The 27,032-nt window shown below is 55.4% G+C and overlaps 2 protein-coding genes across 9 annotated transcripts in view; one reads left to right on the top strand and one right to left on the bottom strand.

Annotated features, from left to right (window-relative positions):
* Window positions 1–4,826, top strand: part of TPCN1 (two pore segment channel 1) — a 58,598-nt gene extending 53,772 nt beyond the window's left edge. For all 3 annotated transcript variants that reach the window (XM_045887588.2, XM_045887589.2, XM_045887591.3), the window contains exons 26-28: window positions 91–230; window positions 367–447; window positions 2,207–4,826. In XM_045887588.2, coding sequence (XP_045743544.1) covers window positions 91–230; window positions 367–447; window positions 2,207–2,329 — 344 coding nt within the window. In that variant the 3' untranslated portion in view covers window positions 2,330–4,826. The remainder of the gene's footprint in view (window positions 1–90; window positions 231–366; window positions 448–2,206) is intronic.
* Window positions 1–27,032, bottom strand: part of SLC8B1 (solute carrier family 8 member B1) — a 34,926-nt gene that overhangs the window by 5,157 nt on the left and 2,737 nt on the right. For 3 of the 6 annotated variants that reach the window (XM_064578420.1, XM_064578417.1, XM_064578415.1), the window contains 14 exons: window positions 22,371–22,523; window positions 22,207–22,259; window positions 22,015–22,073; window positions 21,763–21,867; window positions 21,505–21,672; window positions 20,498–20,605; window positions 19,366–19,419; window positions 18,980–19,197; window positions 16,582–16,723; window positions 12,992–13,113; window positions 11,257–11,410; window positions 10,460–10,540; window positions 8,977–9,044; window positions 5,023–6,378 (listed from right to left, as the gene is read on the bottom strand). In XM_064578420.1, the coding sequence (XP_064434490.1) occupies window positions 6,181–6,378; window positions 8,977–9,044; window positions 10,460–10,540; window positions 11,257–11,410; window positions 12,992–13,113; window positions 16,582–16,723; window positions 18,980–19,197; window positions 19,366–19,419; window positions 20,498–20,605; window positions 21,505–21,672; window positions 21,763–21,867; window positions 22,015–22,073; window positions 22,207–22,259; window positions 22,371–22,523 (1,683 nt within the window). In that variant the 3' untranslated portion in view covers window positions 5,023–6,180. Of the gene's footprint in view, window positions 1–5,022; window positions 6,379–8,976; window positions 9,045–10,459; window positions 10,541–11,256; window positions 11,411–12,991; window positions 13,114–16,581; window positions 16,724–18,979; window positions 19,198–19,365; window positions 19,420–20,497; window positions 20,606–21,504; window positions 21,673–21,762; window positions 21,868–22,014; window positions 22,074–22,206; window positions 22,260–22,370; window positions 22,524–27,032 lie in introns of those variants that run through there. The other 3 variants (XM_064578418.1, XM_064578416.1, XM_064578421.1) reach the window with 3 other exon arrangements.

The raw sequence follows: 27,032 nt of genomic DNA on the forward strand, positions 1-27,032 counted from the left end.
GGCCGCAGGGAGGAGGGCTGCACCAGACCAAGCCAGATCGGGGGGCTCTGAGCCCCAGGCTCCTTCCCAGCCCTGGCCTCCCCTCTATAGTTGATGGTGGCATCACCCTCGAGAAGGAAATCTCCAAAGATGAGCTGGTTGCTGTCCTGGAGCTCTACCGAGAGGTGCGAGGAGCCACCTCGGACGTCGCCCGGCTGCTCAAGGTCCTCTCCCAGATGGAGAGACATGAGGTGAGGAGCCTCGGGGCCGCCTCCGATGGAGGGGACAGGTTTCGGCTTAGTGGAGGGCCTCCCCCACTGTCATCCCCTCAAGCCAGCTGAGGCAGGGCACCGCTTGGACCGATCCTAAGCCTCCGCTCTTTCTTAGCAAAACACCGTGGTGTTTCTGGGACGGAGATCAAGGACCAAAAGTGACCTGAGCCTAAAGATGTACCAAGAAGAGATTCAGGTAGGCGTGCCCCTGCCTCCGCTGCCTAGACCCTCACCCCCAGCTCCTGCCTGGGGGTGGGCCTCCCTGCTGCGGAGCGGGGGCTACCGTCCTGTCCCTACCCTGAGTGTGGAGTCAGGAGGCGCAGTGCGGGGATCGGGGCCATCTGTTGGGCCGCCGCCAGTGGTGTCTGGGACGCAGCGCTGGGCAGGGCTCGGGCTCGGCCGTGAACCCTTGGCCCTTCCCCAACACCAGCAGCTCTCCCATACGGCCCTCCCGCTTGAGCATTCTCCAGAACCTATCCCGATTTCTGACTCTGAGCCAGAGCCGCAACTGCGGTGTGTACAGCAGGAGACGTCATGGGCAAGAGGGGGGTGCAGGCCCCGGAGAGCTGGCAAGGGCCGGGCTCGTCAGAGAAGGCAGCCTCCTCTCGGGGCCATCAGGTTCTCCTGGGGCCTTGGATCCCTTGGGTGTTTGGGCTGTTTGAGGGTTTTTTGTGGTGGTTCTAATTTAAGAGAAGGGAGAAGTCAAATTTTTTTTTTTTTTTTTTTTTTAAGTAAAACCTCCCTGTCTTTCCACATTGGGAGCTAGGTAAACAATCTTGCAAAGCACCATGTGGGCTGACACCTTGCATTCCAGACAGAACCCACAGAGCACAGGCCACCAGCACATGAGCTGTGCTTTGGGTCTTCCGTTCAGCCTCCAGGTCCCAGGGCTCAGGGGAGAGTCTCCCACGCCACCCATCGGACTCTGCTGTGTCTGGCATCCTAACAGCCAGAAACCCTCTGTTTTCACTGGGAGAGTGATGACCAGTGTCCTCGCCCAGAAGGCAGGGAGGCTGCAGCACGCCAAGCTGACTCACATTCTCTGTGAGAACACAAGGGCTGTGGACACATAGTGGTTCGTGAAACTGGGGCCGCAGAGATGTGAAACTCACACGAACTTCGGCATCGTGAGACCTGGGTTTGATTGCTGGCTCTGTGACCTTGGGCACGTCCCTCAGTCTGTTCACACCTGTGAAAGGGGGACAGTCTCTGGCTCCAACGTGGGCATGCACTCTGCTGCTGTCCTCTGTCCTCTGCCCACTCCCAGCCTCAGCGTCCCCCTCTGTACAGTGAGGGGGCACAGAAAGAAGGCCATCTCAGTCTTGTTTAAGCTCTCAAGTTCTGTGGCTCAGATTCTTTAAACACCTACGGTAGCTTTTCTAATTCCTCAATCACCTGTCTCTGAAAATGTCAGATGACAAAACATTATGGGTCTTTGGTGGGTTACGTTTTTTTTTGCAAAATGCTCTCACAGCCTTATTGGAGGGGAGCAAAAGCAACATGGGAGTTAGGAGAGGCTCTCAACTTCATCCAGCTTCGTACAACTTCTAAGCCTCGTTTTCTCAGGTGTCCATGAGGACACGGTTCCTGCCACGCTCGAAAGGGATAACACCGGGGAATCCCTTTGTGAAGGACAAAAGATTATGTTCACAATCAAACAGAGAATGATTATGACTACCTGGGCCTCGCTTAAAGAGATGATATGTGCCAAGGAGAATATTTATAAGGAGGCTTGCAAACCTCTAACAAGGGAAAGATTTCACAGTAATTTTTTTCTGTTTGGGCCACATGCAGAATTCCCAGCAGGCCCAGGGGTATCCTGAGTGAGGCTGGCTCCCGCTGCCCGCTGTGTGCCCCAGGGCAGGGTGGGGTGGGGGCTCTTCGGGCTGCGGCAGGTGCGGGGCTGGCTGGGAGGGGTGCCGCCCGCTCAGCGCCCCGTCTGCACTCTGCTCTAGGAGTGGTACGAGGAGCACGCCCGCGAGCAAGAGGAGCGGCAGGGACAGCTCATCGGCAGCGGCCAGGTCCCCACCACCCAGCAGCTCCCAGGCGGCCGCCAGCGCTCCCAGACCGTCACCTAGCCCCAGCGCGACAGCCATCTCTTCTATGCAATAACACAATAGTATTATTTTACTACGACATATTGAAAAAAAATGCGTGTGTGTGTGTGCACGCACATGCATTCATATATATGCACATATTTATATATACGAAGAGTAAAAGACAAGATGGGGTTTGGTGTGTAACCACCCTGCCCTGTTTTTAACCCCAGAGGTCACTCTGGTTTGGGGGGGGTCAGGCCGCCGTGAGCTCTGCCTAACGTGGAAAGTTCCAGAAGGCCTCTTCAGAAAAAGACCACTTGGATAGATCCTGCCGATCTCTGCAGGGCTCGCCTTCAAAGTGGGCCAGCCCTCCCTAGGCCAGATCCACACCGTCTTCCCAAGGCTGCACTCACACCCACATCCCAGCTGACCGCTTCCCCACTAACTTTCCCTGCGGCCCGCGTCACGGGGTGTCTGGCCTGCTTTAGGGACAAAACCACTTAGGATGTGGGTTAGTATTTCTATATATATGATAATATAATAGAACATTTCCTCGGGGGACCAGTCCCTAGGACCTAATGGATAGAGTACTCAAGGGGTGTGATCATGCCCATGCGGTTGGATCTCAGCCAGTTCTGGGCAGCGTGAGATTGCGCGTGATTGCGCGAATTTCACATCCTGGCTCTGTAAGCCTTCTCTCCCACACTTCCTTTGGTTTAACCCTCGTTGCTGCAGATCCTTCTAAAATGGCCTCCTTTAGACTCTCAGATGGAGGAAAGCAAGCAAGAGGGCCGGGCTGATGGCTGCCCGACCCATTCCTGAGACGGGCTTTTGCCACTAGAACCCTTTTCCTTGTGATTATCTTGTTCCGGCAGAGACATCTTGGTTACAGAATTCTGCTAAAGACAATGGCAGATCCTTCACATTGTGCATTAGGTTCTGCTGCTGGGAAGGGGTGCACGGAGCAAACGCTCACTGTGGGAGGTCCACGGCAGGCCTGCGGCTGAGCCCCTGCCTGTCCACTGGGACAGCTCCCCCCCACCACCACGAACCCACCTTGAGCAGTCCCCTCCGTGGACTCCACTGAGGCCAGAATGGGGACCTGGCTTGCCCCAGGGTTCTTCACTGGCACAGCTAGGTTCAGGTGAGCCCTCAGTTAACCGAGTCCCCCCTATATCTTGTGGGGGTTCTCCTGAGATCAGCAGGGTTGGGGTAGGACCAGTGCTTGAATCCAGAGCAGGCGTTGGGGTTGGCAGCCCCAGTGAGCGCTGTTGGCGTTGGCAGGAGCAGCAGGGTCAGAACAGAGGGAGCTCTGGTTCAGCTCTGCTGGGCTGCAAACCGAGCACGGTGCAGGAGGCGGTGGGATGAAAAGGGTCGGCAGGGGGCAGGGGAAGCAGCCCCTGCTGGGCATCCTGCTCTGACCCCAGCTTTCCAGATGCCTCCACTGCCTCCCAGGACGGGAAGGTGGGTGGGCAGAAGTTTCCCCCTGCCACGCCCTCCTCCTAGCAGGGTATGGCCTGATCCCAGGGGAGCCATGCTGGGATCCCCCACCGCCTCTCCCCCGCCATCCCCAAGGCCAAGGCTTCTCGAGGGCGGCCCTGGAGGGGCTGATTCTAGAGCCAGTATAGTACAGCTGTGCCCCTCACCAGGGGAGAAGCGGTGGACGTTTGTTTCTGTTTTTAAAGCACAGCCCTTTGGGGAAACAGTGAACCAGGGAGATCCCCACGGGGCATCAGGAGACTGGCCTTGTCCTCTGTCTCTGGACGCCCGCAGCCCTGCTGCACCGAGCCCAGGCCAGAACCCTTTGCCCTCTCCGGAGAAGGAACTTTTATTTATTTGCACAATTGGGTGCCTTTTAGCATTTGTGTGTTGAAATGGGTATTCTGGAATCAGGAGTCAAGGGACAGCTTTCAAAGGAGGATAGGCCCTCTGCCCTGAGTGTTTGAGCCTCATTCTAGTCCCTTCCCCTGGTGAACCAGGGAGGGACGACAGGGTAGTTGAGGCCCCTGGTGTGGCGGTGGTACCAGGACGGGTCAGATCTAGTCCTCCCTCCAGCCCTGTCCTCTGAGAAAGGCCCTGGTTCTGGCTAGGTGGGAGGAATGCAGCGGCAATCCTGCTGCGGGCCAGACCCCGGTCAGGAGAGGGCACCCTTGTCATTGAGGCTAAGGACAAGCTGGCCCCTCGGGGTCACCCAGGCCTGTGAGATCTGAGGGACCTGGGACATCATCCAGCTCAGATGCCCTCTCACCACCCATGTCCTAGCCGAATGAAACCAAGGTCAACCTTACCAACCTGCCCTTGGCCATGATGGCATTGTACCCCCGCCCCGCTTTGGGGGTGGGGGGGACGCCAGCTGGCCCCTCCTCCTCGCTTCCCTCCCCCAACCCAGCCTTACTCCGCACCATGTGACAATCATTTTGTATGGATAGAGGGAGCAACGCTGTAAGGTTTTGTACATTGGTGATTTGTTAACCTGGAAAACCCACTGTGTCTCCAGATTTCCGGCATATTAATAAAAAAGCCTTTGCTTTGTAAACATGGCTGCCGCCTCGTGACTTCCACCAAGTGACGTCCTATGGCTTCCGGCACCGCGGGGGAAAGGGGCAGGTCCCAGCCGTGGTTGTTCCTGACCCCACCTCAGGCCCAAACCTTTGGCCTTGGAACCAGCCCCTCCTCACCTGGCCCAGGTAAGGAAGAACCGGTGAAAGATGGGCGTGCTGCCTTCTGTACGCTTGAAATATTTAATCATTTTCTTTCACTGGGGGAAAAAAAGACTGTCAAACTGCTTTGCTGCAGCTGCTGACAGAAGGCAGTTGGGCAAACTGAACGGTTGCTCCTTGAAAAGGCAGGTCCGGGGGCGCCTGGGTGGCTCAGTCGTTGAGCGTCTGCCTTCGGCTCGGGTCATGATCCTGGAGTCCCGGGATCGAGTCCCGCAGCGGGCTCCCTGCTCGGTGGGAAGCCTGCTTCTCCCGCTCCCACTCCCCCTGCTTGTGTTCCTGTTCTCGCTGTCTCTCTCTGTCATATAAATAAATAAAATCTTTAAAAAAAAAAAAAGGAAAAGAAAAGGCAGGTCCGTAGCTGACAGCAGGAAGGCACTGGGGAGCACTCTCCCCGTCCTCCCTGGAGCTTCCAGGAATTGGAACCCCGGCCCTGGGCTCCCCCCGAGGTAGGACAGGGCACAGTCCGGCGGGTGCCCGCTTCACAGCTAGGGAAGCCCGAGGCTCAGGGCACAGGGGCGTCTGCCAACAGCCAGCGGAGAGTCGGGAGGCAGAGGCCAGAGCTGCGCCGTCCAATATGGCGGCCATGGCGGGGCCGGCGCCATCGCTGCTATTTCGGAGCCACTGAGTAACACCTATAATATAGGGCCCGTTTCCTTTGGCTTGTATTAACGGGGCGACTGGAAATTTCACAATTCGGTGTGCGTCTCACGTCCCATTTCCGTCGGACGGAGCAGCTCTAGGACGCAGCCCGGGATGGCCGGACGCCCACTGTGCGCTGCCCGCCATCTGAGTCGCCCTGACACCCGAAGCCCCGGTTTGGCAGCAGCGTGAGTGAGCCCTCAGGAGAAGATGCAGGAGGGCAGCAGGGCATGACTACGGCCCTAGAAGACTCCGCTGCTGCGGCGACACCGGCCGGAAGGCGCTCAGCCCCCAGGAGGCTCACGGATAATCCAAGGAGCTCTACCTTCTGTCCGCAGCTCTGTGCGCAACACAGCCAGGTCTCCGATGTCCCAGAAACAAGGCCTAGCTGTTCTCCCTGCACAGGCGGCAGCCAGGAACCTCCAGCAGAGGCAGCGGTCCCCGCCGCCCCAGCCACCCAGGCCAGACGTCCCTCTCGCCGCCTGCAGTCACACCTCGCGGCCACCAGGCGGCCCGGACACGTGGCATCACTCACGCACTTCTCAAGTGAATCACCCCAAATTCCGTCAGCAGGGCCACCACGAGGAAGTTCACGTAGAAGAGGAGCAGGCAGAAGCCGTAGACTTTGTTCAGCCGGAAGCACTGCAGTGGGACCGAGACCAGGGAGCAGACGAGGCTGAGGCCCAGGGCGCCGGCCAAGACCCACACCAACAGTCCGTCTGGCTCCAGCTGTGGGGGCAACGGGGGTGGGGAGAGGCCCGGTCACTGCAGCCACCAGTCGCCCGCCCCTCGCTGGGGGCCAGGGCAGGACTTCTGGCCCCCTTGGCCACGCCCCACCGTGAAGTTTCCTGCTTTGAGCACCCTGACTTGGGGTCATCTGTCGTGGCCGCCCTAGGACGCTCATACAGGCGGTTACATACATACACACGCTCCAGGCAGATGCTGAGAACTTCTCAAGCCGGCCACACAGAAGAGTAACGAGAAGTGAAGGTGTCCTCTCCCCACCCCCCTTCCTTCCAGACCCAGCGTTTGTCTAACCGCACACTGGGCGGTGTGCTGGGCGTGTTACCCGCACCATCCAGCCTCTCATCTTCCCAACCGCCTGGGGGGGGGGGGAGGGCCATTACCCCCAACGCACGGACGAGCAAACTAATGAGGGAGGGACAGAGCCCAGATCGACGTCCGAGCTCTGAAGGATACCCTATCCTGCCTCCCCACAGTGACGCATCTGCACACACATGTGGGGGTGCACACACACACACACCAGACCTGCACAGCGATTCTGAAACCAGAAATGGAATTGCGCACTACGTAGCGTTTGAGAACAACCTGTGTTTTCCACCCCGCACAACCCACGGCCATCCTTCCCCGAGGACCTGCCCTGATGCCCTGCGTCTTAATTTACAGCGGGAGCATTTCGTCAACTCAGTACAAAGGCAGCGGGATGCAGATCCACACCGCGAGCTCCACAAAGAGCAAGAGAAAGGAAGAAAGAGAGCCAACCCTAAAGCCTCATTATCTGCAACGGCCTGGGAACTGATAAGGAAAGCAACCCATGAAACCCATGAACAAAATTTGCAGATGGTCTTCACCTTTTAGAAAAGCAAACTTGCGGGGCGCCTGGGTGGCTCAGTCATTAAGCGTCTGCCTTCGGCTCGGGTCATGATCCCAGGGTCCTGGGATGGAGCCCCGCATCGGGCTCCCTGCTCTGCGGGAAACCTGCTTCTCCCTCTCCCCTCCCCCTGCTTGTGTTCCCTCTCTCGCTGTGCCTCTCTCTGTCAAATAAATAAAATCTTTAAAAAAAAAAAAAAAAAGCAAACTTGCCTGGGTGCCTGGGTGGCTCAGTCGGTGAAGCACCCGACTCTTGACTCTGGACTTCAGCTCAGGTCAAGATCTCAGGGTTGTGAGATCGAGCCCCTGCTTAAGATTCTCTCTCTCCCTCTCCTTTTGCCCCTCCCCCCTCAAAAAAAAAAAAAAAGGATCGTCTATTTAGAGGAAAGCAAAGCAAACTTTCCAAGCAGTAAGTAGCTATTTGCTTGTGGGCGTGGCCACTGCCAAAAGCCAGCCACAAGTCCCACCATCGTCACCACTGTCACCGTCGAGAGCCAAGAGAGAGTGGGTGACTGTTCCCATTAATATCACCATCTTTCAGCCTCACAGGACCCCAAGTGCTCTTGCGGGGGGGGGGGGAGCCTGCAAACCATCCTCCGAGACCATGTCCCCCTCCCCAACCCCATCATAATCCTTCTCTTGTTTGGTCTCTGAATTCAGGTCCTTCAAAATAGAGATGCCCGATGCACAACGCAGTGCAGTATTTGAGACTAGCAAGAGTTCTCCTAGGAATCCTGATTTCTCTTCTAGAAAATCTGGACTATCTGGCCACATGAGGCCCACCTGAGTCACCTACACGTTTCGGTTACCTTCCCAGTCCCGGCAAGTGTTGGGGTTTTCAACCTTTGTTAGAACAGGCTTTCTGAAGCGACCTACCTTCATCAGTCCCCAGGGAGCTTATTTTAAAATGCAGGTTTCCAGGCCCCACCCCCTGGAATGCCTGGGACCGGAGGTCTCATGCACCCCCAGGAAATTCTTGGGCATCCTGGAAACATGAGAACCTCCACTCGAGGTGTCTCAGAACCTTCTCCAAATCTGCCAGGCTCCCGCCTGCAGGGGCTGTCTTAGTCCCCCATCCTGGTCTGTCCTCTGTGGGCAGTGCTGGGATAAGGTGTTCGGTCTGGCCCTTACCTTGTGCATGCTACCCGGGAAGCTTGGGGGGTGACCATCAACCCCACTTCACAGGCAAGGAGACTGAGGCTCAGAGATGTCCTATCTCACCCACAGTCACATAGCAAGAGACTTACGTGATGGGGGACCATTACCTAAAGCCAGGGCCTTCCTGCCCCTTCCCCGAAGCGACATCCTAGTTACTCTGTGAACTTGTAAGGAATACGTTTTTTTCAACCCTCTATCCAAGATATTTTTAAAACATTCTACAAATCAGGGCGCCTGGGTGGCTCAGTTGGTTAAGCGACTGCCTTCGGCTCAGGTCACGATCCTGGAGTCCCGGGATCGAGTTCCGCATCGGGCTCCCCGCTCAGTGGGGAGGCTGCTTCTCCCTCTGACCCTCTCCCCTCTCCTGCTGTCTCTCACTCTCTCCCTCTCAAATAAATAAAATCTCTAAAAAAAAAAAAAAAAATTCTACAAATCAGGCTTGTCACAAATTCAGACAACGCCCCTCCCCAGCAAGCATGCGCCACTGAGATGTGACCGCTCTCCCACCGGGGGGACCGCATGAGAAGGGGCCCCTTGCAGAAGTGTCTGGCCGCTCACCTTCACCTCCGCCGCGTGGCTCCTGGAGATCTGAAGCAGGCAGCCCAGCCCCACTCCCACCAGCAGATCTGTGGCCCAGCTCAGGAAGTTTGCTGGAACAACGGCCCCCCTCCCCACCCCAACTGCATGCCCGTCAGCTTTCCTTATGGTCTCTGCACCCCACCCCCAAAACACCCTCTCTGAGGGGATCCTACCCAGTGTTGGCCCTTTTAGGAAGGTGAGTGTCTAGTGTGCATTCTGCACCCGATCTGTAAGCGGGGAACGAGGGGACAGAAGTGCTTGGTACGCGGTTAAGCACTTGGCTTCCCTGCGGCTGGGCGAGGTGACGACCCACCGTCCTCTGGGGGGCTAGTGACGGAGCACAGGTCAAGGCCATCTCTAGGTGTTGTTCAGGGGACCCTGCTCCAGGCAGGGCTCTTTCCTTCCCACAGCAGCCTGAGGGATCAGGGGAGGCCACAGCCCGAAAGCCGGGAGCAGGTCTCAGTGGGTGCAAAGGGCCCCAGAAAGCCCTGTCCAGCGGGGGGGGACACACGGCAGGCACGCCTCCCGGGCCCTGCCCATTCTCGCTGTGCTGTGCAGCCCGGGCACTGGGCTCAGCCCACGGGCACTTTCGTGGTGGAGCCTGGGGACAGCTACCCTCCAAGTGCTTGCAAATAATACGACTTCATTTCACAACCAACAGCATGTCCTGTTGGTTGGGCACACAGCCCGAGCCAGGCACCGTCCTGGGTGCTGTGCCCCATCGTCCATCCTCACCCCAACCCGTTCTGAATGCGCAGAGATGGCCACAGTGCAGAGAGTAAGATGTGTGCAAAGCCCCGAGGTCCCACAGCTGGCACGTGGTGGCGCTGGAACTGGGGCCCAGGACCAGCTGCTTTCGAAGCCCTTTCTTCTCCCAGCCCCAGGCTGCTTGCTTGTTACAAGTTACAGCCTGCAGCCCCATCTGGCCCACTGTCTGCTTTTATAAATAAAGTTTTATTGGAACAGAGCCACGCCCACTCATTTCTGTATTGCCTCTGGCTGGTCTCACACTACGACAGCAGAGTCAAGTAGTTGCCAAAGAGGTTGGTAAGGCCCACGAAGGCCAAAATGTTTACTCTCTGGCCCTTTCAGAAAAAGCTCACCAACCCCTAACATCTTTGGACCATGACACCTGTAAGCAAGAGGAAGAGGCTCTTCCACGGGGCACAGGTAAGCTCAGCATGGGGGCGTCTACCACCACTGCCCTCATAGTAATATCTGCCATCCACTGAGTGCTTGCCCCGCGCCACGCATTTCTGTCACCTCGTTCAGTCCTTACAATGACCCACCTGAGGTCGGTCCTCTCAACATCCCCATTTTACAGATGAGGAAGCTGAGGCCCCGGCAGCTGTGTCTCCTGCCCCCAGTGTCCCAGGAAGGGCCAAGCCCAGGAGTGGGGCACGGAGCACACCCATGGCCCTCGGAGCCCGTGCCACGGGGAAGGCAGCCCCACAAAGGATACTCAAGATGATGCCGCCGAAACAGGCTGAGAATGCCATCCGTGGGTAGCCCTGGCGGGCCAGCGTGAAATCTGAGAAGGCATCTGCATGGAAACGAGAGACCGCCTTGAATGGTGAGTGGCTCCCCCTGGCCCTCTTTGGTCATTCACTCCTTATCGTTACCCAGAGTCATTCAGTCAACACACACACTGACGAATGCCCATCTGGGCCTTGCACTACCTAGCTGGGCATCCCACGCCCATGACACATCCCAGGACACAATTCCCTCCTTGGTTCTTTCTACCCCATTCTTTCCCACCACGGGCAACTCTGGGGATGTGACACACTATTACTGCTAGCACGCATAGCACCTTTATGCAAATTCGGAAAAGGTGCCCAAAAGGTGAGTGGAAGGAGAGCTAGATTTCAGCCCCCCTGACTCCCTGTTTGGATGTTCTTGTGCAGTGCACAACTTAGCCAACCCTACCTGGCAGCTATGTTAGAGAAGGGTATATGTATGCATGTGTGAATGCCTGCATGTCACACAGCCATGTACACATTCAGCATGGTTGGCTGCAATGGGCTCCATGTCCTGCCTGAACTCTGGGGAGCAGAGAGTGGGGAAGAGGCTGGGGCTTCTCTAGTCTCCTGGCCCAGGTACAATCCAGGCCACCTCATCCCGATGCCCAGTTATGGTCATTCCAAAACAAGAGGGCCTGAGCACATGCTGAGGGCAGGTGCCCTAGATGCCCCTGCTCACGTGCACTCCGGCAGTGACATGGCTGCACTCATCCCGGAACCCCAGCCGACCCCGAGTCACCTCCAATGCTATTCCCCCAGGCCAGCAGCGTGAGCCCCAGGACAGTGTTGCTCAGCCGGAAGACCACTCCCAGGGACCGCAAGATGTTCACCACCTCCGTGGCCGCTGCGTTGATCCACAGGGCGCTGGTCAGGAAGCCCAGGAAAGCAAAGAGCTGGGGAGGGAATGGGTGTTGATGGGACCAAGGCCAGTCCCCAACAGGGATACGGTCCCCAACGGGGCCATGGTCTCAGTTCCTCATCTGCAAAATGGGATGATCACAGTACCCACCCCCTGAGACTGTCATGAGCATAAATGAGTTAATAGATTCAGAGCAGTTAGTGCTTGGCACATAGCAAGTTCTCCCTAAAATGTTAGCTCAGTATTACTCTTTTGTCAGGAAAGAGTTCAGGAAGCTTCCTTCAGCTTCCAGGCTTGGGACCAAATGCTGTCCCATGATTCCAGAAAAAGAAACTCCATGCCCATTAGCAGTGAGTCCCCATCCCATGCAGCCTTCCTCCAGCCCCGGGCCTCCACTACTCTGCTTCCTGTCTGTTCGAGACACGTCATTACAGGGCCTCACGCCACACGTGGTCCTTCACAACTGGTCTCTCTCGCTGGGCGCTGTGTCTTTGAGGGACATCCACGTAGGAGTATGTGAGGTACTTCAAAACCCAGTAAAAACACTGGCTGAACACTATTTCTCTAAGTCATCAATTGGTCGAAAATTCGACCTGCTTTGGATTGACACACTCAAGAGTTTCTCAAAATAAAACCTGTATTTTTTTTATCAATAAATAGTAAAAAGAAATTAAACTTTTAAGTGCACTTTGAAGAGTACATTCTGAACAAACTGCCTAAAAATTCCTCAGCGTGCTGCAGGGTGGAGAGAATGGGGAAGAAAAAAAACCAAAAAACCCACACACATCAGACAATTCCATCCCTGGAATGCGGCTGGGAGACACGCAGGTGCTTCCCCGAGGGTGAGCAGGAGAGAGCCTGGTAATTGCTCAAAAAGTGAAACATAACGTCTGCCCCCGCAGTTTCACCCAGGAATGCACCCAAGAGAAATGAAAGCCTATTTCCAGACCCACGTGTTTACACAAACATCACAGCCACGTTCCTTGTTAATATCCCCAAAGCAGGGACAACCCGTGCCCATCGGTGATGAACAGATAAACAAAACGTGCCGCATCCGCATCATGGATGGTGTTCAGCTATCCCTAATCCCCGGCTAATGCATGGAACGACCTTGAAAACAGGATGCCAACTCGCAAAAGACCACATAGCATAGGGTCCCATTTCCGTGAGAAGTCCAAAACTTAGGCAACTCCACAGGCACAGGACGCAGACTGGTGGGGGCCGGGGCTGGGGGGGGAGAGAAGGGAGGGGAGCGACTGCTCCTGGGTGTGGGTCTTGACATGCTCTAAGACTCACAGTGCTGATAGGGGCAAAACTCGGTGAATATAATAAAAACCACTGAATCCCACACTTTAAATAGGCGAATTGTATGGTATGGGAATTACATCTCAATAAAATAAAGCTGTTACCAAAACAAACAAACAAACAAAAACCCCAAAAAAACAAAAACAAAAAAACCTCGAAAAGGAACAAAACTATCATCCAAAGTGGCTTTAAAGACCTGTCATTATGGAAAGTGATTCCTGGCCTATCTGCCCCAGGGGCACGAGCAGGACACCCTCCTGGGAGATTCCAGTGTCCCCTTGCCCCGCCTTGGAGTGCTGGGGATTCTTACCCAGTGAAGCCTGGGGGGCTCGCTGTTGGATGTGGCAAAAAAGGTCACCGCAGCCACGGCTGTCCCCGCAATCACCACGATGGCCCAGACAGGAACCAGGCCACCTATGTCATAGACGCCATCTGCGGAGGGGCAAGAAAGGGGGGTGGGACTCTCTCCACTGCTTCAGCTCGGCCCCTGCTCCTGGAGGGCACAGCCCTTCCCCAGAATGAGTGGGAGGGCCTGGGGGAGGGACCCAGGGATAAAACTCACTTACACTCGATTGTTTGAACATACAGCGTCCCCAGCGCCGACCCAGACACTTCAGGGGCACAGAGAAATTAAAGACAGAGCCCTCACCCTCAAGCTAGCCACACTGGAAAGAAGGCAGACAATGTGAAAGACAGACTCTCCCCAGCCTTCTGCTAGGAGACCGGGATAGGAATGGCTGTCCTTGCCCATGCCTGTGGCAGACATCACTAATCAACCATCATGCTGATGCTTCTTCCAACTGAACTTCAAGGCAGCACCCTCCAGCCAGGCATTGCCAATGGATGGGCATCATTCCACTAAATGAACCAGTCGAACCCAACCCTTACCCACTGGTCCTGGAGCCCAGCAAGGCAGCACCCTCCAGCCAGGCATTGCCAATGGATGGGCATCACTCCACTGAATGAACCAGTCGAACCCAACCCTTACCCACTGGTCCTGGAGCCCAGCAAGGCAGCACCCTCCAGCCAGGCATTGCCAATGGATGGGCATCACTCCACTGAATGAACCAGTCGAACCCAACCCTTACCCACTGGTCCTGGAGCCCAGCAAGGCAGCACCCTCCAGCCAGGCATTGCCAATGGATGGGCATCACTCCACTGAATGAACCAGTCGAACCCAACCCTTACCCACTGGTCCTGGAGCCCAGCACCTGCCCTCTTGATAAGTCCACTCCACAAACCAACCCATTCGAAGTCATGAAAGTTCCAGGGGTGCCTGGGTGGCTCAGTTGGTTAAGCATCCAACTCTTGATTTCAGCTCAGGTCATGATCTCACGGTCATGGGATCAAGTCCTGCGTGGGGCTCCCTGCTCAGCGGGGAGTCTGAGATTCTCTGGCTCCCTCTCCGTCTGCCCCTCACTCCCCCCACCCCCACTCTCTCTCTCTAAAATAATAAATAAATAAATCTTTTTTTTAAAGATTTTATTTATTTATTTGACAGAGACAGACACAGCGAGAGAGAGAGAGCACAAGCAGGGGGAGGGGGAGAGGGAGAAGCAGGCTCCCCGCTGAGCAGGGAGCCCGATGCGGGGCTCGATCCCAGGACCCCGGGACCCCGGGACCATGACCTGAGCCGAAGGCAGACGCTTAACAGACTGAGCCACCCAGGCGCCCCTAAATAAATAAATCCTTTAAAAAAAGTTATGAAAGCTCCAGGGCCTTCACATCGAAACATGAAAAGAGGGAAACCCTACAGGCAGACGGCACACTCTAGAATTCTCCACACACAACCCTTTCCACCACCAGGGAGTCAGTACTGGTCTCAAAGGCAACGGATGATTTGGCTGCCCAGACACCTGCATCAGGACTTTCCTCTTGTTCTCCTTCAGTCTGGTTAATTGGCTCTCCAATGTCCGTCGGCACAAGAATTACACAAGGGAGCTGATACACAAAATCGTGGCCACAATACCTGTGCGTGAATCTCAGGAGGTAATTTTGACTGAACTCGGTTCTCACTGCTAGCTCCAGCTTTGGCACCTGACACCTGAGCGAGGGGGGACCCTTTCTCTGTGTTTGCCAGGTCTGTTCTGGGGGAATTTTAGGAGGTGGCTGCGGTGTGGGGTGGTCAGGAAGGGCTTCTTCGAGTGCTGAGGATGTACGATGAGGCATAAGCAGACAGAGGGTACAAGGGCCACAGGGGGAGAGGGGACAGCTGGGTGGGAAGGAACCAAGCAGGTGGATGCCGGCAAGAGCAGAAGAGACCAGGGAACGCGGCTGCCTTATGGATGGCCAGGGCAGTGTGGGCTTGGACCAAGAGGTACTGGGGAGCCATGGAGGTCTTTGAGTGGAGGAGTGACTGTAACACAGGAAAGGCAGCACTTTAGTAAGATGGCTCTGGGGTTGTCTGAGAGGGAGGAGGCTGGGAGGCTCTGCTGGCAGACAAGACACCCCTCCCGCAGGGAGACGAGTCCAGGGCTCAGCCCAGAAGGGGGTCATAAATGCTTTCGCCTGAACCAGTATTTCCCCAGTGTGGACCTGCTATCACCAGTTGGTGCTGGTATGTGGACAAGACACTACACCAAGCCAGAATCACATCTCAGGCGACCGATTTCTCCTCCGCAGAGAGTCTCCGTGGTGCGAATAGGTCTGTAACGTCTCTAACCCCTGCTACACGGCCTGTGGAACAGAGCCTCCGGGCTCCGAGGCTTTATGTTTATTGTCTTTCTCTTTGCAGTTACCTTGAACTCACTGGCAGTGAAGCCAGTTTCCTATGGGTGCAGGTGATATTGTTTCCTTTTCAATAACTTTAAATTTAAAAACAGCTGATTCAGGGCGCCTGGGTGGCTCAGTTGGTTAAGCGACTGCCTTCGGCTCAGGTCATGATCCTGGAGTCCCGGGATCGAGTCCCGCATCGGGCTCCCTGCTCAGCGGGGAGTCTGCTTCTCCCTCTCCTTCTATCTACTGCTCTGCCTACTTGTGCTCTCTCTCTCAAATAAATAAATAAAATCTTTATAAAAAAATAAATAAAAAATAAAAACAGCTGATTCAAGAAAAAGGTCAAATGGCATAGTATACGATGGGAGAAAAATCAAGAAGCTGGCTCGTGAACGACTGATGCTTGGGGTCCACTCTTTTAAGAAGCCCCAGAGAAGAAAGCGAGTCCCTGGCAGTGCCCTGGCCCGGGAGGCTCAACAGGGAACAGAAGACTGACGAACCAGACAGCTGGTACCCCTAAAGGCTGCCCTTCTCAGCTCTGGGGTCACACTGAGCCCTGGTGGGCTCTTGCACAGTGTCCCCCCCACCCCATAAATCCGGGAGGGGACCCACAGGGAATTCGCTGACCCTGTTAGAGCAAAAAAACGCCACGCCCAGCCATGCATTTGCCCCCAGCGCCCTACCTCCTCCGCCTCCCGGTGATGCCCAGGGGACAGAGAGGCACGGGCAGCATAAGATACTAAAGGCGGACAACAGGAAGAAATGCGTGAGCATTTCTGGAGCCAGAGCAGGTCAGAAAGGGCAAGGACAGCCTGGAGTGGACAGAGAAAACTCCAATGCCCCAGCCGGGTCCCCCGAGAGGCAAGGGAGGGGACTGTCCTGCTGTGGACCGACGGGGGGACGCCCTTCTCAGCGCCAGCCAGTTCTGCCTTCCGGAGCGCCAGACCTGGGTTCTCACGTGAAATCTCCCCATGTTTTAACGCAGGCAAACGAGCAGAGGGCTGGACCGGTGGTCCGAGGCCACCAGTTTGCAGCCACCAGCTGAGTGTGGGACGCTGGTGTCCCTTTACGGCACAAGCGTCTATGAAGTGTCTGCTGGATGCCCGGGATTCTGCCGCCAGGGCCCCCGTGGTGCGGTTGAGAAGAAAACTCTGGAATGGCGGGGGGAGGGGAGGGGACACTCACAGGCCCCCGACTGCAGGGTCAGGACCAAGACCAGCGGGCTGATGACCAGGTGCAGGCAGTTGAGGGGCCGTTTCCAGTTCCCGTCCTCCTTGTCAGGGTCCACGACGGGGACGGTGAGCAGCATCAGGAACTCCACGGGCAGCTGCCAAGGGTGCCAAGGCAGGAGGGTGTCACCAGGGAGGCCCGCGTCTGGGCTGGCCACACCCTGGGCAAGGTCACGCCAGAACGCGGCCATCGTGGCCGAGGCCCGGCAGGCCCAGCGTCCACGGCAATCTCCTGCGGCTGCTGGCGCACCAGCCCAAACCGAGAGCCTTCCAGCAACACAGATCCTTCCCCTTCCGGCTCTGGGGCACGGGGTCCCAAAACCGAGGTGTCGGCGGGGCCACGTGCATCCCTCGGCTCGTGGCCCCCGGTCACTCCCCGCTGTGCTTCTGTGATCGCATCTCCCCCGACTCTGCCTGCCCCCCCACCCCAGACCCCCTTGTTCCCTATAAGGACCCTGGTAATGACATCAGGCCCACCCCGATAACCCAGGAGACTCTCTACCTCTCCAGACCCTTCATCACACCTGCAAATCCCTTTTGCCAGGAAGGTAACAGAGTCACCTTTCCGGGGATCGGGACCTGGACGTCTTTGGGGGGCCGTGACTCAGCTGACCGCGGCACCTCAGCCACTAATCCTAACCACGGCCCCATGCGTACGAACTATTCTTTTTCTCACCTTCCGGAAAAAGAGACTGAGGTTCAGAGAGGTTAAGGAAGTTCTCCAAAGACGCACAGAAGGGTGTGTGAACTGGGATCCAGGGCCAGCTCCAACGGACTCCACACCTTGCGCTTTCAGTCAATAACTAAATTAATAATCACACATACGGGGCGCTCGCGACACGCAAACCGCAGAGACATCATGGGTTCAGTTCCAAACCACCTCAGTAAAGTGCATGTTGCAATAGAGCGAGTCAAACGGATTTTTTGGTTTCCCAGTGGATAGAAAAGTTATGTTTACACTATACTGTCTGTTAAGAGTGCCGTAGCACGGTGTCTCAAAAAATGTACTTTTCCTTAATTAAAAAATACTTCATGGGCGCCTGGGTGGCTCAGTTGGTTAAGCGACTGTCTTCGGCTCAGGTCACGATCCTGGAGTCCCGGGATCGAGTCCTGCATCGGGCTCCCTGCTCGGCAGGGAGTCTGCTTCTCCCTCTGACCCTCCTCCCTCTCATGCTCTCTGTCTCTCATTCTCTCTGTCTCAAATAAATAAATAAAAAAAATCTTTAAAAAAAAAAAAAAATGACTGCCTTCGGCTCAGGTCATGATCCCAGGGTCCTGGGATCGAGCCCCACGTCAGGCTCCCTGTTCGACAGGGGGCCTGTTTCTCCCTCTCCCACTGCTTGTGCTCTCCTGCTCTCTTTCTGCCAAATAAATAAATAAAACCTCTAAAAAAAAAATACTTCATTGCTCAAAAATGCTAACCAGCCCCTGAGCTTCCAGTGAGCTGTAATCACTGCTCCCAGCTCACCTCGATCCATAGAGCAGGGGTGCAAAGTTTGAAATGTTTCAAGAAATTGCAGCATGCGACACGGGGACGTGAAATCAGCAAATGCTTTTGGAAAAGACCTGCTAAGCGCAGGGGTCACCACAGACCTGCAATTTGTAAGAGACGCATGTCTGTGAAGCTTGGTAAAGCCAAGGGCAATGAAATGAGGCACATGCCTGTTTCGCACCGTACTCAGCCCTTCACGGAGTAGTTTTTACGAAACTGCCACAACTTAATAAACTGTGATAGGCCTGATACTGTTCACAAGTCTTCGATCCTTTCCTGGAATAGAATTAAATGCCCACGTCCTTTGTCAAGTGATTAGAAGCTGCAGAATATACTTTCCTGCCCCACTGATGTTGAACGTAGCCCCGGGACAAGCTTCGGTCAATGGGTGCTTGGTGAATGTGATAGGAGGAGAGGCTTAAGATATGCGTGCAAAGTTTGTCTTGGCCTCTTGTGCCAGACAAGAGCATACCCCCCAAGAACACAGTGGCCCCAGATCTAATCCTCCGGAGACTTTAGCCCAGGGAAACAGCAAATGGTCAGAACAACCCAATCTTGTTCTCATTCGAGCTCCCCTTGACCCACTCCCTCATCTGAGCCCCAGAGCCCCCCTCACCAAGTCAGGAGGGACTCCCTCCCCTCTCCCTCTGTCCCAAACGCAATCCTTCCTCCATGGGGGGCAGGTCAGGCCATCAGCCAGACTCTATGACTCAGTTTCCCCATCAAGTCCCACGTAATCTATTCTGAGAGGGTCTCAGCAGACCCCCGCCCCTCCTCTCTCATTGAGCTGGAGAAGGTTGAGTGGCCACTGTCCTGTGTTGTCACGGAGTCGTGAGCCTGGCTCCAGGGTCCCCCCTCCTACCTTGAACACCTTGAGGGCCCTCCAGTACACTGACTTGCTCCTCCACTTCCTGTAATCCAGAGGGTTGAGGGCCCGGGCCAGGATCTGAACTGTGGTCTCCTGGTAGAAGAGCAGCGGCCGGTACTCTTCGCCTGGGTGTACGAGGTGGGGAGGGGCAGGTATCCGTGGCTGGCTCAGCCTCCAGGAGACCCTCTCTGCTCCCCCTGGTCCTCCCAACCCTCAGGAAGAAGGAAAAGCCCAGGGCCTGGCTCAGCCGTCGTGCAGTGAGAGGTGGGGCTGTTTCGGAGCCTCATTCCTGGGGCCTCAATGGCCCCATCTCCCCACCTCTGTTACCCCCAGCCCTGCCCTGGTACCCCACCCCCGCTGGGCCCAGAGTCTGGACTCACTGTAGTCATAGCTGTTGGAAGACACGGGATCCTCTTCAGAATCTGAGAGCATTTCTGTAGGAGAGAGGGGTGTTTCACACGAGCCAGCCAGGGAGCCCAGACCACCCACTGCCCAGCACCGTTCCAGGGTAGGATACCTCTAGGACAGGGCCGTTTCCAGGGTACAAGTGTCTAGGCCCTCTGGACCTTGGATTTCTCAGCATTCTTACCGAGTGAGAAAGTCTAACTCAAAAAAACATCTTCAAATGTAATGACTTGGCTATCATGTCGAATTTAATAAGCGCGTTTGAAGATGTAACTCAAACATTTGCTGACTTCGATTTTGTACTTTCCAGAATTTGGAACCCATCATATTTTTCTTTTTCAGTCTGAACCTTTTTTTGGAAGTCCTCCGGAATGCTACAGCCTGAGCCCAGGCAAGAGGGGCCTAAAAGGAAAATGGTCTTCCTCATTGCTAGCCCTAGTCCTGCCTCTATGTGACCTTAGGCTCCTCTCCAGACCTCAGTCCCCCTTTTCCTCCAGCCTGATGTGGCTATGATGGGTCTATAAGACAGCACAGGGGTGATGTGTGCTGAACTCTGAAGGCTCAGCTGACAGAGAGGGAGGAGAGGAAAAATCATGGCAGACTTCTGTAGGGTGAGTCACCGGCCCCTGTGTGTTGTTCATGGGGATGTGTATACGTATACGTACGTACGTGTGTTGCTTATGTATTTGTGTAGGTGTATATTTGTACGACTGTGCTGTGCAGGTGTGGGTGCCCATGTATTTGTATCCGTATGTGCCCCGTATGTGTGTTTGCATGCGCACATGTTGGTGTATAGGGAAACATCTGGGTTCGAAGCCGAGGGCAGTGGAGAGCATCACTGGAGGTAAGCAGTGACAGCTCTGAGACAGATGCTGCCCTGGAGAGAGCACGGAGGAGGAAGAGCCCGTGAAACCGGACAAGCAGCTGGTGAGGTCTCACCAGCACAATGGAAGTGTGCAGGTGGGACCTTGGCATAGAACAAGCAGGCAAAGTACGAAGAGGAGATGGACGGTGACGCTGGCCTCCAGGCACGTAAGGTAGTCGTGAAGGGTGCAGAGGGTGCGAGCCCCCACTGGCCTCGCTTGGGAGCTCAATTCAGACCCTCACCTGGAGTGCCTGGCATGGAGTAGACCAGGGATGCCCTCCGCTGCCATCGGTAGATCCAGGTGCAGAGAACCACGGTGACCACATAGAACACGTACAAGCCTAGGTAAGCTGCAGACAAGAGCACAGGACATCACCAAGTGGCGTCCTGGCCAGAGCCCCAGAACGTGCTGCCCGTTCTCCTGCTGGGGCCTACTGGTGGTGGTCTGCGTTAGCCTACTCGGTACCAGTAGGGAAATGGCCACTTCCTAGAGCCGCCACCCCACTACCCTGCTTTCCCTTGGCCCATCTTCCCGTCCTGCCCTCCACAATCAGGCAATCAAAGAGGTAACGCCTGGCACAGACAGTGGCCCCCAGGACCCGATTCAAGGGCGAAGGGCTAGTGCCCTGCTCTGTGCCCTGGGAAGCTGAGCCCCGCAGACCGCAGCCCCCGAGCTCTGGCGGCACTGGGTTTGGTGAAAAGGGGCCTGAAGACAAATCAGAAGGCAGCAAGACAGAGTCTGTGGTGCTTCTCCAGACCACCTCCCTGGAGTGGTGCCCTGTCTCTGGCAGGACCTGTGACCCTCTGGGACTGTTGCATGTGCTTGGTGGCACCTGGTCCAGGCCTCCAGTCCTCGCTGGGGTCCAGCCCCGTCCCCTTGCCTCTCAGGGGCTCCTGCGGCTGCTGACCCCTGGATGTCTCTGCATCTCAGTGTCCCTGGTGGGTTTCCAGAACCCCCTGTGAACTGTGCCTCTGTCCACGTCCCTTGAACCACGAGTGGGGTGTGTGCGCCGCAGGGACCCTGGGGGCCACAGTCAGCAACCTGGCTATACTGCTTGTTAAAATGGGACACTGAGAAAATCCAGAACATCCCCCCAGGCTCCCCGCCTTGCCCCCTTTGGTTATCTGAACCATAGGTTCCCTTTTTTGGCTCAAGCCAGCTTGAGGAGGCTTTCTCCCTCCTCCAAAGTGGGGCCACCCGCTCGTGTCCCCCGGTGCCTCCCACCAGCCCAGCCCTGTGGCTGCTCACCCAGGGCCCACGCCAGTGTGACTCTGCCAAAGTAGAGTGCGGTGAAGGCCAGGAACACGGCCACCATGTAGAAAACAACGTCTCTGAGAAAGGGCCTGGAGGCGGCCGTGAAGGGGCGCAAGATGGCGATGCCACCGGCCACTGCGGTGGTAACCAACACACCCGCGCCTGGAAGAGAAGACGCAGAGCTCAGCCCGCCCCGCCCCCCCCGCCGCCGCCCCCCCGCCCCCCCCCCCAGCTGCCCGGGGCCGCTCTTACCAAACAGCGCCCCGAAGGCCAGGCTGGCTGTGCGCGGATCCGAGAAAGCCACCAGGGCGCTGAAGATATCGGGTGCGCCGTTCCCGAAGGCCAGGAAGGTGACGCCATGGGGGGAGCACGTCAAGGGGACACAGAGCAGGGGCCCCAGCCTGGCCAGACCTGTCCCGGGCCCGTGAGCCGCCACGCGGTCTCCCAGCCTCCCCTCTAACCGCCCTCCCACCCTCCGGGGCGCAGGCCCTGGACCAAAGGATACTGCCACGTTGTGGGAGAGCTTGAGCACGGTGGAAATGGCTGACAAGTTAGGGCAGAAACTAGGGAAGAAAAGCAAACAGGGTGTGCCTTCGCGGCTGTCCTCCCTCTAAACACGGGGTCACCCCAATGTCAAACCTCCCAGGGACTCCGTTCCCATCTATAAGCTGGATGGGAGCCCAAGGCCACACTCACAACTTCGCCGCGGTGACTCCCAGAATCAGAAACAGGTAAAGTAGCCAGAAAGCCTGGGAGAGGGGTGCGGGGGCAGGGGGGAGGGAAGGGAGCGTCAAGTCCAGCCTGGCCCACCAGCCCCGCTCACCACCGCCCCTGCCCCCCACCCTGGGGCAGGGCCTCACATAGAGGGTGATGACCAGAGGGAGGAGGTTAGGTGGGAAGTGGCAGAAGATGCCCTCGAGGTAGTTCAGGTAACCCCCTTGGCTGCGGCAGTCCGGGGTGGTCCGGACGAAGTCACAGCGGTCAGAGATGTTCAGGCCACACACGTCACGACACTGCAGGAAGGGAGAGAGGGGGACGTCAGGGGTCGACACCCTGAGGGCAGCTGGACCAGGACCATCTAAGTAGCTGAAGATGCCCTCCTTCAGCCTGACCCCTAAGCCCCCCACACCCTCCAAGTGCCAACCCCATGCTTTAATCTTCTTAAATAGACTTGTTTACACAAGTAATTCATGAATTTGTTTCTCTTCCCTACCTTCCACCATCCCACCTTTCTCCAAAGTTCCCACCATGATCAGTTTCCAGAGTCCCCTTACGGGCATAATGACCTTGTATGTCCATCCTATTATACAGCTGCTTTTGTTTTACAGAAACAGATCCATCTTAAATCTCTTGTTTCTATAATTTGCTTTTACCACTTCACATATATGCCACCTATTCATATACTGGTACACGGAATGATGAAGGTGATCAAAGTGAAAGCATGCTGAGTAATTTCCATATGCCGGGCACAGGGCTAGGAGCTTAAAATGTATCTCAATTAATCTGTCCCGCAGTCTTGCAAGGAAGACCCCATTATCATGCCCCATATACAGATAAGGAGACTAAAGCAGTGTCCTGGGGTCCACCCAGTGGTAGACAGGGTTGGAATTGAGGTTCTAGAACCCTGTCTTTAGCCAACACACTCCCTGTGGACTCCCTGTAGTCTTTTTAACATGAGGAGTATTTCATGCTCTGAATGATATGGGGGGGGGGTGGTAATATTTCCCCACCGCCGGGCATATCAGCGTGTCTGATCTTTCAGTACAGCCAGCACTCAACATCCTTGCACATGACTCTCTGAGTACATATGAGAATATTTTGAAAGAGAGAATTCTAGAAGTAAAAGTGCTGAGTCAGAGTGCATCCTAGTCTGAGTTCCTCCAGAAGCAACGCGGAGACACGGACTTATGGGTGAGTAAGCACGCATTTGGGAAGTGTATGGAATGTAACCACCACAATGGGGAAGCAGGAGAAGGAAGGGAAAGAAAGCAGCGTGGCGGGGCTGGGACCGCCCACCTTGGGCTAGTAATCCCAGGGGCAAGGGAGGTGCGGTATTTATATACCAACTCCAATCGGTCATCAGGTGAGGATGCTGGGGGTGCCGGGGGGCGGGTGGTGTAGGCAAGTGCTTCCTGCCTACTGTGCTTACGGGGGTTCTGGAAAAAGGTGCCGGCCACTAGAAGTCAACAGAAGCCCACCAAAGTGGTAGTGTGCAAAGGATATGGGCAGGGCCCCGACAGTGCCCCTTCCAGGGGGACAAATATCTTAGGCATTCAATGGGTTTTGCCGAAATATGCTCCCCCAAGCTTTACTTATACACACGGGCACCAGCCGGCAAATGGGATTCCCCACCAGCACCTGCCACCAAGTCTTTTCCAGGCTGATGTGGTAGGAATCTTCTTGCTGTTCAATTCCAAGTCCCTGATTACTTCTCAGTGCCCTTCTCAAGGCCATTTGTATTCCGTCTTTGAACTGCCAGTTTTTTTTTTCAGTTGCAATGTTTGCTTCTTCTTATTGACTTGTGGAAGCTCTCTATGTAATGGATATTTGTCCTTTGTCATGTCATGCATTTGCTCAGGCCTTGTCCTCCGCTTGGAATGTGCCCCCCTCCTTCTCAAACTTTCTGTTAAAAGCTTTGTAAATACCACCTCCCACCCATTAGAATAGCTACCATACAAAGCAAACAAAGCCAGAAACTAGCAAGTATGGGGCTGGGATGGGGAGGAGCCCTCCAGCACCGTTGGTGGGAATGTGAAATGGTGCAGAGCCTTGCACAACAACGTGGTAGTTCCCGAAAAATCAAAAAGAGAGTTAGTCACCAGGACAGGGATGTAACGCACCGCACGGTGACCAGGGAGCGCTGCTGTCTGGTAAGTATGAAAGGCTTTAGAACATCACGGGGGAAAAGAACATTTTTCCTTTCTTTTTAAAATCTATCCGAGAGGAGAGATGTTAACTAGGCTTATTGTCATCATTTCACAATAGATGTACGTTAAGACGTTATGCACAGCGCTGGATGTCAACTCTATCTCAATAAAAGTGGAAAAACACAGAATTACCCTATGATCCAGTAAATCCGCTTCTGGGTTTATACCAAAAAGAACGGAAAGCCAGGTCGCAGAGAGAAGACGTGCACACCCATGTTCACGGCGGCACTATTCACGACAGTCAGAAGGGCTAGAAGCAACTCAAGTGTCCCTGGTGGACGCATGGACGAACCGGAGGTGGCATATCCATACCGCGGACCATCATTCAGCCTTCAGAGGGAAGGGAGTTCCGACACACGCTACAACATGGGAGAACCTTCTGGGGCGCCATAACAGAGAACGGCATGCTCAGGGTAATCAGTGAGTCACCAAAAGACAAACACCCACTAACCTACTCACAGGAGGTGCCTGGACTAGTCAAATCCACAGAGGAGACAGAAAGCAGAAAGCAGCGGCTCAGGGAGGAGGAAATGGGGAGTTCTTATTTATTGGGGATGGAGTCTCGGTTTTGTCAGATGGGAAAGTTCTGGAGGTGGATGGTGGTGACGGCTACAACAGTGTGAACGTGCTAAGGCCACTGAACGGCTCACTGAGAAAGGGTTCACAGTGGGAGAATTTTAGGTTATGTTGGTGAATTTCAGGTTATGTATATTTCACCCTAATTTCAAAAGAAACAACTTTGTCAGATTGCAGCTCCCACGATCCTTCAGCCCTCTCTGAACTCCCACCAACACCACACGGCAGGCGAGATTTCTGGATTCCGAGCCCCGTGGCCATCGTCCCAACCCTGCTCATTGGCTCTCTGCAGATGCAACACCGAGCCCGCTGTACTTACAGCACCTGCCGTCCCTTCAACCCAATACCCCACTCCTTCTTTGGCCCTGCGAATCCACATTCATAGCTCCCCAGATGCTTCCTCCAGGAAGGCTTCCCTAACAGCCTCCAGCCTAAGGCGGATCCCCCAGTTATAAACTCTCATCACTCCAGGTCCTCTCCTTCCAAGCACTTACGTGTTTTGAAATCCCCAGTTATTTGTAGGATCACACACTTGTTTCGTGTCTACCTCTCCCACCAAAGTCTTGCACGGTGCCTGGCACACAGTAGGTCCTCATAACTGTTTTGCCACACACTGTGCTGGACACCATCTCACTCAGTCTTCGTGACAGACCCAGGAGATTGGTACGATTCTTTCCACTTAACAGATTAGAAAACGGAGGCATAGAGAGGCAAAGTGACTTGCCCAAGGGCACACAGCCCACCCTTGCTAGGTGGTTTTCAGACTCAGCTCCGCCTGAAAGTTACCAGCTGAAGCTCCTGGGGAAACAGCCCAACTGGGCAGGGGTAGTCTCCTTGTCCTGCCTGCCCTCCTGCCCTCCTTCCCTCCTCCCCATCCTCAGGGTCAGCCAGGGAGGATGCAGGGAGACGCTCCCACCCCAGCTTGTCTCCATTCCCTGGCAGCAGAGTGAGCCAGCAAATCAGGTCCCGCAAATCTGCCTCCAGCCCCCGAATCAGCCCCCATCCCAAGGGGGTCATGCCCTCCCCCAAAGCCCACCAGCACCTGCCCCCAGCTCCCTGCCCTGGGGTGGCATAGTTATAGTGGCCCGGCTCTGAGTCTGGGTGGATGACTTTTCACCTCCTCCCCATTCCTTTCTCATCCTCTTCCCTGAGTCCTTAGTTGGCCCTCTCCTGGCTCTGGCCAGCTTCCCCTCCCTAAACCTTAGCACCCCCTTCTATAGCACAGAGACGTTTATACCCATCTTGGGAGGTTTAGGGGAAAATCTGTTGAGCTTGACACAGGGCTGGCCTGAGTGCTCAGTAACTCAGAGATTATCTGGCACAAGCCACAGATTACCGAGATTTTCCTACCGCCAGGAAAAATCCTGCCCTCCTTGGAGAGGCAGCCGTGAATTTTATAACCACAGTAACCATAAACCACTCTCCCTTCTGTAAAATGGGTGTAATTACCTGTTCAGCCTCAGAAGATGGGCATGAAGGTACTCTGCAGCCCCACAAAGTTGTCATGGGCACTAAACACTCTCAGCCCTTCAGTTCAAGAGGCAGGAGTTTGTTATTCCATTCTCCTGGGAATGGGGAAGGGCGAGAACTCCAGCCTCCTGCAGGTGGGGCTCCAGAGGGTCATCGTGAGCAGTCCCCTGCCTTCAGTCTTTAACTTGGGATGCACTGTCACCTGTCCTCCGCTTACAGACATCAGGATGGCATGATTCAAGTTCCTGCAGCCTGTCTTAATGGCCTATGGGAAGAAGACTTCTTGCCTCTCCCCAAAGTGTCCCTATGTCTCCTCCCTCCGAACATCCAAGTCAACAGCACCACTATCCCCCCAGAAATCCCCTCTCTTTCTTCCACCACTATGCCCTTCCCTCTAATCCATCAGTACATCCCACTCATTGTGCCCCCAACATTTATCTCAAACCCCTCCATTCCTTTCCTATCCTCCACAACCACCACCACTCACCTAGATAGCTACAAAAGCCCCCCACTGATCTCCCTGCTGCCGCCCTCCTCTTCTCAATCCAT

The sequence above is a fragment of the Mirounga angustirostris genome, unplaced genomic scaffold (assembly GCF_029215605.1).
Source record: "Mirounga angustirostris isolate CCGP_5_RB_7025 unplaced genomic scaffold, mMirAng1.0.hap1 SCAF_14, whole genome shotgun sequence".
NCBI classification, from domain to species: Eukaryota; Metazoa; Chordata; class Mammalia; order Carnivora; family Phocidae; genus Mirounga; species Mirounga angustirostris.